This window comes from Palaemon carinicauda, chromosome 3 (genome assembly GCF_036898095.1).
Source record: "Palaemon carinicauda isolate YSFRI2023 chromosome 3, ASM3689809v2, whole genome shotgun sequence".
NCBI lineage: Eukaryota > Metazoa > Arthropoda > Malacostraca > Decapoda > Palaemonidae > Palaemon > Palaemon carinicauda.
In genome coordinates, this window is record NC_090727.1 from 181,087,527 (window position 1) to 181,102,526 (window position 15,000).

The 15,000-nt window shown below is 34.4% G+C and overlaps 2 protein-coding genes across 2 annotated transcripts in view; one reads left to right on the top strand and one right to left on the bottom strand.

The window, feature by feature from the left end:
• LOC137638129 (uncharacterized) overlaps nt 1-2,589 on the top strand; it is a 4,166-nt gene extending 1,577 nt beyond the window's left edge. Inside the window, exons 3-6 of the mRNA XM_068370219.1 lie at nt 332-380; nt 682-764; nt 1,235-1,414; nt 2,503-2,589. Of these exons, the coding sequence (XP_068226320.1) occupies nt 332-380; nt 682-764; nt 1,235-1,414; nt 2,503-2,535 (345 nt within the window). The 3' untranslated portion in view covers nt 2,536-2,589. The remainder of the gene's footprint in view (nt 1-331; nt 381-681; nt 765-1,234; nt 1,415-2,502) is intronic.
• An 8,271-nt stretch (nt 2,590-10,860) lies between these two features.
• Nucleotides 10,861-14,854, bottom strand: LOC137638131 (uncharacterized). The gene is made up of 6 exons (XM_068370220.1): nt 14,795-14,854; nt 13,765-13,862; nt 12,449-12,497; nt 12,189-12,271; nt 11,444-11,623; nt 10,861-10,984 (listed from the first exon to the last, which is right to left on the bottom strand). Exons 2-6 carry the CDS (start codon nt 13,849-13,851, stop codon nt 10,940-10,942), a joined length of 444 nt encoding a protein of 147 aa, XP_068226321.1. The 5' UTR covers nt 13,852-13,862; nt 14,795-14,854; the 3' UTR covers nt 10,861-10,939.
• Nucleotides 14,855-15,000: the final 146 nt, after the last annotated feature.

Consider the following 15,000-nt stretch of genomic DNA (forward strand, 5'->3'; position numbering starts at 1 on the left):
CAAATCTAAGTCTTTTTATTTGTAGTTTTCTTATTTTGTTTAAAATTCAAAATTCTCATCAAATTCGTCGCTTTCAATCTTACTTTTTTTTCAATTTCGTTTTTATTTTCTGACTAAAGAAAATAAAGAAAATATCTTTTATTGGCCTCATATATTTATAAATTCACACACGCACACAAACACACACACACACACTCACACACACACACACACACACACACATATATATATATATATATATATATATATATATATATATATATATATATATATATATATATATATATATATATATAGACGTATCAAAATTGAACTGTTCTTAAATTTCCAGATATTCAGTCTTGTTGGGTTAGGATTGGGCATCTTCGCTGGAGTAAATGGTAAGTTCTGCAAAACATTTCAATCATAAAAATCAAAATTTTGTAGTTATTAAATCCATTAATCAGTTTCATAGATCGAACCAGTTGGAAAATCGGTAACCCATCACAGATGCTTGATATATCGAAAACAGAATTTTTTCGTAATTTCTCATTTTGAATATTAACATAAATATTAATTTTTATAATATATTGACAGATATTCAGAAACATATCTACTACAATATTGTATAATTTTGTAAAATAAAATATGCTCTTGTGTGTCACCTTTGATTTTAGAATTATACGCTTTCTTCTTCTACAGGTTTAACGGAAGGATGGCTGGACGTCGGAATTGATGTTGTCAACATAATCCTCGCGGCAATTCTTATCCATGGCATTAGAACTGTAAGTTTATTTAATTTTTTTTAATAAAACTATAAAATCTAGAAGTAATGAATTAATACCTGTATAATATTAACTTATCGATCAATCAAAATGTACGCCTTAGATTAATTTATTAATAGCCTACCATTGTGATATTCCTTGAATGAGTAATGAATAAATAGCTTTAGCTTTGACATTTTCTTTCGACCAAAGATATATTTCATGTGATTTCTGATTTTCAAATTATTACCTTTCAATTATTCATGAAAAGAAAAATTAAATGACATTGTATATGGAGAGTTTTCATCGTCACACATATTCCCTTATTAAGCATTGTCTCTCCAAGGCACTAATAGTATCAGTGTACAAATCAATGTGGCCTTATGCCAGCAAGGGCTCCTTACTCCTGGAGTAGTCAATGAGATTTACCATAGTCTTTACAATTTGAATATACCTTCAGCCTTAACATCCACGCCCCCACCCCCCAACAGGAGCGCCGATCCCTTGTCCTCGTGTGGGTCTGGGCAACTATCGTCACCGTCATCCTGACAATCGCCCTGGGCATTTTTATCATCCTCCTGACGTCATCCCTCACGGCAGCCATCATCCTCTTCATCTTCGCTGCCATCCAGAGCTATTTCATCCTAGTCGTCAGGTCCAACGCCATCTCGGTAAGTTCTCTCTCTCTCTCTCTCTCTCTCTCTCTCTCTCTCTCTCTCTCTCTCTCTCTCTCTCATATTCGAAATGAAATTTTTATGAATTAAATATAATAATACGGAAGGAACTCTTAATATATTCATTGGATTTCTTCTACTTTGGGGGTAGTAGGTTGACCAAGGCACCAGTCACCCTTTGAGATAGACCGCTAGAGAGTTAATGAGTCCTTTGACTGGCCAGACAATACTACATTAGATCCCTCTCTCTGGTTACGGCTCATTTTTCTTTTGCCTACACGCGTGCGCACACACACCGAATGGTCTGGCCTATTCTTTCCACATTCTCCTCTGTCCTCATACACCTGAAAACACTGAGATTACCAAACAATTCTTCTTCGCTCAAGGGGTTAACTACTGCACTGTAATTGTTCAGTGGCTACTTTCCTCTTGGTAAGGGTGCAAGAAACTTTTTAGCTATGGTAAGCAGCTCTTCCAGGAGGACACTTCAAAATCAAACCATTGTTCTCTGGTCTTGGGTAGTGCCATAGCTTCTGTACCATGGTCTTCCACTGTTTTGGGTTAGAGTTCGCTTGCTTGAGGGTACAGTTGGGCACACATTCTATCTTATTTCTCTTCCTCTTGTTTTTTTTTTCTTTTTAAGTTTTGATAGTTTATATATGAAAGATGTATTTTAATGTTGTTGGTGTCCTTAAAATATCTTGTTTTATTTGTTTATTCCTTCTCGTGTAATGTAGTTTATTTGTTTCCTTGCTTCCTTTTTCCACTGGGCTATTTTTCTTTTTGGAGCCTTTGGGCTTATTGTATCCTGCATTTCCAACTAGGGCTATGGCTTGGATAATAATAATAATAATAATAATAATGATGATGATGATCAGTCAAAGACGACGGTGCTCCCGATAACAGAATAGACGCAAGTCTCTCTCTCTCCTCTCTCTCTCTCTCTCTCTCTCTCTCTCTCTCTCTCTCTCTCTCTCTCTCTCTCTCTCTCTTACAAAGCCCGAGACATATTCAATTTGAGAATGTTATAAATGATTTATATAACACCGGAATAATCCTTAATTCATTCTGTTCTTTTCCATCAGCTGGAGACACCAATGCTCCCGGTATCCCGTTAGACGCTGATGATGATGATTCGATCGCTGGCGGGAAATTCTGCTTTTCATCAAGACATTTCTCACTGTAACTTATTTTTATTATATGTTTTCATTGTTTTTTTTTTTTAATAAAAAAGATACTTAAGTTATTTTTGGTGTTTACTTTTCATGTTTTTTTTGGTGAAAATAGCGTAAATCAGATGAAACTGAAATGATTACTCTGTAGGCCTACATTAAACACCTAAAATGTTTTATCACAGTAGAAGAGATTCCTGATATGAAGTCTTTAAGAAGTGGCTGATTACTCCCATTGCTTCAGAGAAACTAAGCCATGGCACCAGCTACCCGTTGAGATACTACCGCTACAGTGTTATGGGATTCTTTGATTAGCGAGACATTGCTACATTGGATCTTCTCTGTGGGCACGGTTCACTTTTCCTTTGTCTATACATACACCGAATAGTCTGGCCTATTCTTTACAGATTCCCCTCTGTTCTCATACACCTGACAACACTGAGATTACCAAACAATTCTTCTTCACCCAATGGGTTAACCAATGCACTGTAATTGTTCAGTGGCTACTTTCCTCTTGTTGAGGGGAGTAGAGACTCTTTAGCTATGGTAAGAAGCTCTTCCAGGAGAAGGACCCTCCAAAATCAAACCATTGTTCTCTAGTCATGAGTAGTGCCATAGCCCTTGTACCATGGTCTTCCACTGTTTTGGGTTAGAGTTCTCTTGCTTGAGGGTACACTCGGGCACACTATTCTATCTGGTTTCTCTTTCTCTTGTTCTGTTAAAGTTCTTATAGTTTATATAGGAAATATTTATTTTAACGTTGTTACTGTCCTTGAAATATTTTATTTTTCCTTGTTTCCTTTCCTCACTGGGCTATTTTCCCCATTGGGATCCCTGGGCTTATAGCATCCTGCTTTTCCAACTAGGGTTGTAGCTTAGCAAGTAATAATAATAATAATGATAATTATAATAATAATAATAATAATAATAGGCTACATCAGTATTTTCGATCTCTTCATACAAGCCTGTTATAACAAAATAGTAAACGCAAGAAGAATATAAATGGAATATCTATATTGTGTATGGGCAATGCAGAAATATCGAACATAAATAAAATAAAAGAATACTATTACTGGAACAGGGAAGTGTAGGCCTAATCGGCAATATGAAAGTGGGTAGAGAGGGTAAGTTTTGACAAAAGAGACGTTATGTGATATTCATTTTATATATTCACAATCTGTGAGAAGATAGGATGACCCAAGGTTGGTTGTTATTTTCATGAATGATGCTAAAATGCAGTTGATACCCTTGGCACAAAGAAATATATATATATATATATATATATATATATATATATATATATATAGTGTATATATATATATATAGATAGATAGATAGATAGATAGATTATATATATATATATATATATGTATATAATATATATATATATATATATATATATATATATATATATGTATATATATATATATATATATATATATATATATGTATGTGTGTGTGTGTGCGTGTGTATGTATATATATATATATATATATATATATATATATATATATATATATATATATGTATGGTTTTGAAACGATGGAATTCATCGCATTGTAGCAACTGTGATGCCAGTTAACTTTGACCAGTCGAATCTGACTTGTATTCCCTATAGTTCTATGTTGGACTTTTGAGAGAATAGTATAAACTTAAATGTCTGTTTTACCGTAATCTATCAGCCAATCAAATAAGACGTATAGGAAAAAAAAATTCAACTAACAGTGTTTGATCCATGATATCTCTAGTTTGATCGCTGGGGAAGGTGGACATAGGAATTTGATATGGCTCCTTCGGGTGACTAGTATTGTTTCTTAGCATCTGAACAAGTCATATTTAAATTTACTATTGGAAAAAACTTCTCGAGGGCATAATAGAATTTGTCTTGTTAATTTGAGTACTCAATGGGGTTTTCGTAACGAAGAACTGCATCTAAACGAGTGGTGCAAGAGTCTGTGTATGCCAAGAATTTCGTTTTTTGTGATATTTAAAGTAGTAGAATGATATTCTTTTGATTACTTGCGATTTTTAGAAATGCAGTAAATTCTGCTTGTATTCTTTCAACAGGGAATAGGATACTGATATAACTCCATTAATGACATATGTTTGTAGTAGTTTAAACAATTCCTTATCATAGTTCTTCCCATTCAGATTTCACCTACGAGTTGAGGAATAAAAATTCCAGAATATTTATTCTGTGTTCTTCATGATATTGTGTTGTTATAAACATAAAAGAAATCATTCATTTAATGGACTTAACAATTCACAGAGTCCAAAGTGCATTCCAACAAGTAGAAAAATGCATTTACTTTTTTGAATGGTAGAAAATAATTCAGTCGAGGAAGGACGAGTGTGGTAATGACTCGGTGACAGGCTATTCCAAGATCTATATTCTATATACTATGGGCTATTCTATAGACATTGAATAGGCTATTCAGTCACTATGGCCATCGATCTGTGGCTGCTGGTCCAGAGTGTCACTATGAGAGGCCATTAATTAATAAATGATAAGAGGCGGTGAATTAGACGGCTTTTACATCATAAGAGGATTTATTGTCTCAGTTAATTTTCACAGAAACATGAGCAGAAATCTTCTTCAAGTGAATAAATGAGTAAGTACATCTTCAACAGAACTCTAAATATTTCTAATTGAATACCTAAGGTACTTGCGATGACTTTTAAATTATTGGAAGTTATCACAAAATGCTCATAATGGTAGTTAACAATGAATCACTTGTAAATTACAGACACGCTCGGGGAGAGCGTACTTGGAGCAACTTATAGTTAATCTTCTTCCACCAGTAGAATAGCAATTCATCACAAGTCTCAAATCTGACTTATCAACTAAACATTACAATATTAATTTCTATCCAAGTTAAGCAACAGGGAGGGGCACACAAATGACTTGTCTCACGTTATAAGTCTAAGGGAAAAGTTACTATTAGGATCGCAACCTAGTGGAATGTCGTTTGGGCGTAATGGGCACCCATCAGCGACAAGGGCACACGGTCTTGGTTCGCGCCCAACTCCCCTCATTCTACTTCCAAGGGTGAGTTTTTATGGCACCTATATCTATGTGGATCAGGTGCTTCCTCCAGGATATAGGTGGTAGCGTTTTACTACGAAACATCTGCGATCTAGATCGCCTGGATCAAGGTTGCCCCACCTCAAATCCCCAGTGCTTTTCCACCTCCCTCACGCTTTAAAGGTGTTAAAGGTGTCTGGTTTCAGTTCCAGTTCCATCAGAATAGATGCTCACCAGAACGTCAGCCGGGCAAGCCCAACCCCCCACTGTAGTACCCTACCACAGCAGTAGCCTCCCCAGTAAACAGCTTAAACTCACGGCCCTGGGCGGGGATCGATCTCTTGCCACGCGAATACGAGGCAACCACGTTACCACTGTACTGAGAAGTAAGAGAATAACATCAGTTTACATTTAACATACATGGTGCAACTATTTTTTCAGACCCGGTTGCTTGTGATAGAGTATGCTTTAAACTGATTTCCACAATACCCAGGAATCGTGGAGATGGGGTCATAGGTCGGCAACCACCGCCCTACTTCTTGCGCATTTACATTAACCCAGTTTTGACAGTTTGGCATTTGTCTAAATTCCAATGAATTATTTGTTCTAACCACTTATATGTGACAAATCTCCCTCAATCAGGCTCAAGGCTTGCAGAATTCAAAACTACTTTAAAACAAAGAAAAGGCCATTAGCTTTCAAAAAAAAAAAAAAATTACTACTTAAAACAAAGTCTCCCCGATCTTGGGGAAGCTTTGTTCACCTCCAACAAGGGTGAATATGACGTAGATTAAAAATTCGCATGTAATGATTAACACACTTCACAGTAAATAGAAACTGGTGAACAATTATCAATAAAAAAGGAAACTCACATTTTAAATTCATTAATTAAGAAATACTCATCATCAGTGATAATATGTTAAAATCATTAAAAAATGAATTAATCATTAATCAATACTACACGTCTGTAATCAGGATATATATATATATATATATATATATATATATATATATATATATATATATATATATATAAATATATATATATATATATATATATATATATATATATATATATATATATATACTTTTTATATGAACATGTATAAATACTGCGTATTTTATTAAGAAAACATATCATAGAGAACAGTGACTACAGAATATCAGTTAGAATTTATGCATCAGAAAGTAACCTTTGTATCTTAGAATACTTGACTTATCTATATCCTACAGTCCATAATTGAATACAGTCTGCTTACAAAGACAATAAATGCCCTCATATGTCAAGCCTACACTCTGGTTCTTTTATTGGACTCTCAGTCTGAAAAACATCTAAGACATAGTACTGGTAAACACAAATACATTACGCAGTCATTATGTTCCTAACCAGAAAAGATAAATGCTAGTAAAACACTAAATTACATAAAAGAAACGTTTCACAAAAACAATTCCTAGGAAAATCATCAATACATGTGTACAGATCCTCGACAGCCACTCTCCATAGACACTTTCATATCCCTTGGATATATCCGGATCCACTACAGTCCATATTAAATAGTGATAGTGATAATTATTAAGTATGGCCATAATATGCAAATAAATTACAGGAAAAGAACATCATCATCAAACATAATGAAATAGCATCTAATATCTTTAAACATCATGAAACATCATTTAATATCTTTAAACAGCTGTATCCTAGATCAATGTGCCTCATCATCAGACAGTTACTAATAAAAAGTATCATAATTAAGCAACGCTCTGTTCCTCCGCTCACAACACTTCTTCCAAGCTTCTGCAGGTATCCTTGCAAAAACAACAAAATGGTACTAGTACAACAACTCATTCGGGCAACACCTGTACTCATCATGAGATTAGGCATGCCTGGGGCCCCCGGAATCACTCCCATTGCTGGAGTGTTCGCCACACCCCTGCATTCATTGTGCGAATTCTGGCAGGCGGTCTTCCTCAAAGCATCTTGCTTTGAAGGCAACAAAGCATCATCTACCGGGACAGGTTTCGCCAGCATATCTAATCTGGCCTTCTTACACCAACCCCCCTGCTCACATAGGGACAAGTAGGGCAATTAAAAAGCATTCACAACAGAACACTATTCCAACCAGACTGTGAACAAACGAGACTAATCCCTCATAGCTACTATAGCAATGTCCAGAATTCCCTAGTTTTAATCTGTACCTGTCAACTTACAACAAAGGACATCAAAAACTCTAAGGGCATCTTAGTGTCCAAGTACAGATAGTAAATTCTTCGTCAGTATCATCACTGTTGTCATTGTCATTTGGAATTTCATGTTATGAGAATATATGTATCAGGCATTGGCTATAAGCATTATAAATACTCATGAGAGTTCATAGATTTTATGAAATATGCCCTCCAGTTTGTTGGTTTGCTGTTTAGTTAAAAACATAGCCACTCCAGAGGCAAAACCACACCCATAGCATAACCACACCTAGTAGTACTAGTGCATAACCTCGCCTAGGACATAGCCACGTCTAGGGCATAATTATGCTATAAAGCATAACCACACCAGAGCCATAATCACATTAGCTACATAACTACACAGAGGAACAACTAAACCAAAGATATAATCATACTAGAAGTTTGATAACACATAAGCCATAAACTCTGGGAAGTATAACCACAACAAGAATCGCTCCAGAGCCATAACAACTTACAGGCATATGGACACCAGACAACCACTCCAGAAACATTTCCCACCTAAACGCTTACCCACATTAAAGGCATAACAACAGAAGAGGCATGACAAAACAAAGGCATAGTCATACTAGATTCGTAATTATGCCTGCCATATAACCACACTAAATGCATGACCACACCCAGGGCATGGCCATAACAGATACAGACCAAGTTGAACAATACTGCATCAGTGGTATAACCTCACTTTATTACAGGCAAATGACTACCTCAGAATCATAATCACACCAGCTTCACAAACCTTCCAGAGGCAGGAACACATCTGAAACATAGCAACATCAAGGACATTTCCTTACTAGAAATCTGACTACACTAGATTCAGATAGCCTACACTTGAGGAAGAGCCATACCAGGATCTCAACCCCACTTTAGGTGCAAAACAACACCTGAGGCATATTCAAACTAATGCATAGCCATACCAAAATCATATCAACACTAGGTGCATTACCAGTACTTAACCCACCATAAATAATAACTTTTAAAAAATACATTTTACTTTATTTATGGTACATTAGGACATTTAAAATCCCCTTTATATAAGGACGTCTCAACTATTTCACATTATGGGTATAACCACACCTAGGGCATAACTGCAGAATCCCATCATGGGTATGACCACACCGCTGATATAAAAACACCATGAACACAACTATACCAGGGAGATATATCCTTACTAAAAGCATAACAATAACAGACCCATAGCCACACCAGAGGCATAATTACATCACGGACATAAGTTAATCACATCAGAAACCTATGTATAGCAAAACCATATCTATGCATAAGCGTAGTTGCAGCATATTATTATCATCATTACTAGCCAAGCTACAGTACAACCCTGATCAGAAAAGTAGAATACTACAAGCCCAAGGGCTCCAACAAGGAAAGTAGCTCAGTGGGGAAAGGAAATAAGGGATGCAAATTGACTATATATAAGTAGTTGATGAATGGAGAAGTATTGAATTAAAAGCTCAAGATAGAGACGACGGGCAACGTCTAACCGAGGCCCTTGGTGTCAATAAAAGTAGGATGAGATGATGATGAAGTAATAAATAAAGAATACAAAATATTTCTAGATCAATAGCACCATTAAAATAGATCAGTCGTATATAATTTATAAAATGAGAGGCGAGCATTAACAAAACGATTAAACTTCTAAAAGTTCACTGATTCAACTGCCTGATTAAAAAGATCATCCCTTAACCTGGAATAAAAACCTTTAGAATACTGATTATTATTGTTCTTAATGATGGGGAAGGCACGGCTCTTAGAATTAACTCCATACCTAGTACTAACAGTACTAATGGGTGATCTGAGTTATGAAAAATCTTATGTAACATGCATACAAAACTAATGGAACGACAGTGCCAGAGATCAATATCCCCATCAGGAATAAGTAATTTAATAGACTGTAAGTTTCTGCCCGACAAATTGAAATGAGAGTCAGCAGCTGAAGACCAAAGGGTTAAACAATACCCAAAACAGGGTAGAATAAATTTATCAAACCACAATTTCCCAATAACTCTACCAGCAATATGAATGCCTTAGAGACTTGAGTACACCAGGCTCATAGCTAAAACAGAGGCATGACCACCCAAAGGTACGTCCACACCAGTCATAACCTCAACAGTGACATTACCTCACAAAAGGTATAACCACGCCAGGGCCATAGCTACACCAGGTTATACCAACAGCAGAACAATCATATCAGGGAAATAGCCATACGAGGGACATAACCACACCAGGAAGCAATAGAGAAGGTAAGGGGTATTACTCTGAGGATGATATTAGAACCAAGTGTTAGCAGAGGTAGAAATTGTTGATTTCTACTCCATTGAAAGGGCAACATGTTAGAAAGGGTTTCATTCAATGTTTAGTCTATCCACTTAGGCGTTGATTTTGGATATGGCAAAAGAATGGCGCCTCTTGAAGCAGTAACGTAGCTAAGGGGACCGTGATGGGGGCCTTTTTGAAAGTGCCCCAAGGCCCCTAACAGAGGGGACCTCCAAAGTAGGGTCAGGTATTAAAAGTATGTAAATGTACATTTAAAATTACCTGCAACTCGTCAGGGTAACTGGAGAGGGGTATCTCATTACTAACTCACCCCTGGGGACCCCAAATCTCTAGGTACGCCTCTATCTTGAAGTCAGTTAAAGATACCAAAATTGTAAGATATCATATTAACTCCATTCACATTGTCAAAGTGCTCCTTGTCACTTTTTTTTATTGATAAAGATGAGGATACTTTTTCAAAATTAATTTTAAATTGAGAGGGGGAGATATTTTATGCTTGTTATTTTAAAATTCTTCAAAACATCCAAAAATTCACAGTAATTTAAGCAAATGTTCTAACACAGTAAGCTTTAAATTAGACGAAATGGTCTAATTTGAAAAATAAAACAACAGAATAAAACCTTACTGTATGATTTATTAATGACAAAATAAATATAACATAAAAATCAAAATTTATTACAAAATTCATTTATGAAGAAAATAAATAAAAAATCACAGAAGACTAAATTAATGAAACATTTCTTATACAAGTTGAAAGACAACGTTCCATGGAAATGAGATGTCATCCATCAGCTACTACTGCTGCGTCTGGCGAGTTACTGGAAGCTCTGGAGTTTCCAGCTGGAAAACAAAATTAAATTAACTAAAGGGTATTTTTGTGGAATTTTGATTTTAATATGATTAAATTCACGAAAAGAAAAAAGAAGAAAATATATCGAAAAGGATGATTGTTAAAGTTTCATTCCAAATTCTTTCTTGACTCCGTATTATGTTAAAAAAAAAAAAGACATGAAATAATCTTCGATTTGGGAGGAAAAGAAACAAGAGAGTTCTATTTAGTTTTAAAGAATGGTAGAGAAATGAAAATAGGAATTGACTTTGGAATATGATAAAAAAACATAGTAATCTTTAATTGGTAATATAGAAGAAAAAATAAGAGCAAAAACATTAATCTGGAAGAGATAAAAAGAGGGAAACTAAGGAACTATTTCCCTTAGTTTACGAAAATAAACAGAGACAGACTCCTTTCATTGAGGGAGACGCCAGATAACCCCCTATCAATCAACCACTCGCCCTTACCGAAACGGCGTAAGACCAGACGACCAGGATAAAGTAAGCCTGGATGGCAGCAAAGATGAAAAGGATGATGGCTGCCGTGACGGATGAGAACAGAAGGACGGCAAAGATGCCCAGGATGACATCTAGGATGACGATGACGACAGTCGCCCACACCCAGGCGAGGACAAGGCGACGTTGTTCCTGAAAAGAGATGAGAGTTGGGTCTCACTTATGAACCATTCAAGTTAAATGTTAATCTTTCATTCGTTTTGGTTCTTATTTCTTTATATCAAGTATTTATAATTACCAGAATGACGGAAATACGGAAGCCTTAGTGTATTTTAAGACCGGTATTAAATGTATGAAAAGAATATATCCATTATTGGAATGTATAAGAAAATAAGGCAATATAAAATGGCAGGAAATACCTACATTTCACTTAAGAAAATCAAAAGTAAAATAGACTCAGTGTGAACATATCTGATATACTTTATGCAAATAAAAGCAGGTAAAAATAAAAAAAAATAAGACAATTATAAAGAGAATATAATGAAATGGATGACAAGTAATATGATTGCACTCTGTACTGGGCAGTATAAGTTTTACCAAAGAACTAAAAATATAAATTGTAATTCAAATTGAAAAAAGTTTGTTTCGCCTTTACGGAGCTATACGGACTTGATATCAAGAAATGTAAACTTTTCTTCATTGAAGACTTAATTTTACATAGGAGAGCTATTAAAGAAAAAGAGAAAATGATACTCACAGTTCTGATGCCATGGATAAGAACTGCCACCAGGATTATGTTGGCAACAGCAATAGCAACGTCGATCCATCCTACGATCAAACCTGGAGAAGAAAAATGTGATCATCACAACATTGCGAGAAAACTGTACACAAAATAAAAACGAGGAAGAGGGTAAGCGGAATAACATTAACTAGGGATTGTTAACGGACTAGTAATACAGACTCATTCATTAGTTAAATTACTGAATATTAAAAAAAAAAAAAGTTTTGTATGCTTACCACTAACTCCGGCGAAGATGCCAACGCCCAGGCTGATAAGACTAAGTACCTGAAAAAAAAAGAAGCTTATTCTACAACTTCCATACTTAATTACAGTTCATGAGAGATGGAATAAGATGGCTGACCCCCTGATGCGCTTTTACATCTTGGGTGCGATCCTCCAGGAGTCAACTAGCTTCCGGTAAATAATTCACTCCTAAGTTCAAATGTGGAATAATAGGATTTTAAGGACGCCATCCCTTTTCGCTCCATGGCCAGCGTGTGATCGAACTTTGGTGTAATGTTATTGCAGATAGAGTGTTAACCGTTGTGCCATATACAGATATACGTAAATCAATGACAATTTTATCACTGACGCTCACGATCTTTTTAATAAGCCACAAATACCTCTTAATAGCAAATTCACTCTGGCATTGGAAAGTAAAGCCAAGGGAAATTCATTTGATGATAAGTATCTCCCTTATATAATAAAGATGAAGTGTCTGGTTATATTTATATATATATATATATATATATATATATATATATATATATATATATATATCTTTCGGGTTACGTTCAGCGGCATTACCACACGTACAACTATTTGGTCTCTCCCGTCCCTTGTGTAGGGGGAGGAGTAGTCATACCCTGGAGAGAGGTGGTGGGAAGGGTTGAATTTATGTTTGCGTTCGTGTTTGCTTATCCATCTAAATATTCAGCCATCATTTTTGACCAGTTGCAGACACTATTATATATATATATATATATATATATATATATATATATGTATGTATATATATATATATATATATATATATATATATGATGTATATATACAGTATATATATATATATATATATATATATATATATATATATATATATATATATATATATATATATATACTCTGCACTTGAGAGATATTTTTACAACAGATGCTGATGTCTATGTAAAAAAATTATCCACTTATGGCAATGTCCCTCGGAACAGACTTTATTCTAAGATAGATTATTTCTTCATTGAATAAGATATGTTTAAATCTCCCATATTTATCCCAACCCATCTACAGTAGGCCTACATCTTGGTTAAATAGAATCTATTACTAGATCTTCAACGAAGCGAAAAACTTGAGTTTCCAGAGCTAATTTTTGTTTGTTTTTATTAATCCGAAATATTAAGTGTTAAAAAGATTAAAGCACTCTAGCTGGAAATGCTGAAATATATATATATATATATATATATATATATATATATATATATATATATATATATATATATATATATATATATATATATATATGTAGAGATTTCTAAAAACATAAACCGATACTTACTAGACTAAGGATGGCGATGATGAGCGATCCAGTTCGGAGGGAACATCCACAACAACAACTGGTCAAAACAAACTTCTGGTCGGCCATCTTTAGAAATGCTAGAAAATGGAATTAAGAAAGTTTTGAGTAATGTCTTGTTTTCTCTTCATGACGGAAGTTGAAATTCAAAAGATAAACACAAAAAAATAGAGCGTATAAATTAATAGATGTGAGATGTATCCTATTAAAAAAATGAACAGAAAATTGGCAGAATTAAATGTTACAAGGAAATTGGGTCTCGGTTAAGACCTATTACTTGTTTGTACTAATGTAATCGGAGGAGAAATTTATGATACTCTGGACGGTTTTAGGCTCAATATCGATTAGGTATAAGTATTTGCTTTCTTATTGACCAGTTTTTCACTTTAAAGTGACATAGTATAAAAAAACCTAATAAAGGAACCTTGTGCAATCCAAAAATAAAAAACGGACGAATTTACCAAAATAAAAAAGAAACGTCTTCTTCCTTTATTAGAAATTAAGAAAAATAATGAAAAATGTAACTTCGCTGACGTAATTTGGAAGTTAGAGTGATTCTAGTTGCTTATGACCATTCGTTTGTTTGATAAAGGATTTTCTAGCAGCCATTTCCAGAGCGAAGCTGCAAGGCTTATTTGTTTTTAGGATGCATATATGTATAAATTATATATATATATATATATATATATATATATATATATATATATATATGTGTGTGTGTGTGTGTGTGTGTGTGTGTGTGTGTGTATGTGTGTGTGTGCGTGCATCATAACAACAAATGCCACTTGAATCAAAATAAACTATATATATATATATATATATATATATATATATATATATATATATATATATATATGTATATATATATATATGTATATATATATATATATATATATATATATGTATATATATATATATATATATATATATATATATATATATATATGAGTGTGTGTGTGTGCGCGTGCGCCCATCATAACAACAAACGCCACTTGAATCAAAATAAACTAACCTCGTAAAATATATCCACTTTACAACAATGAGAAAGTCTTCAGTTGTTTTCTTAACGGAGTTGATAAAACTGATACCAACTGAATATTTCAGTGGCTCTTATATACCCAGCCGAGTAATTAAAAAAAGGGGTTGCCATTTATAAAAATAAACGCATTTCCTTTCAAATGCAGGTAAGGTGTAGACGTAATTTCGTTACAAAGAAAA

Bases quoted from the DNA above. Each gene is read 5' to 3' on its own strand.
- LOC137638131 (XM_068370220.1), bottom strand. From the start codon at position 13,851: ATGGCCGACCAGAAGTTTGTTTTGACCAGTTGTTGTTGTGGATGTTCC. The intron at 12,272-12,448 runs GTAAGCATACAA...TTTCTTCTCCAG, and splicing joins CATCTTCGCCGGAGTTAGTG to GTTTGATCGTAGGATGGATC. The intron at 11,624-12,188 runs GTGAGTATCATT...ATCTCTTTTCAG, and splicing joins TTATCCATGGCATCAGAACT to GAACAACGTCGCCTTGTCCT.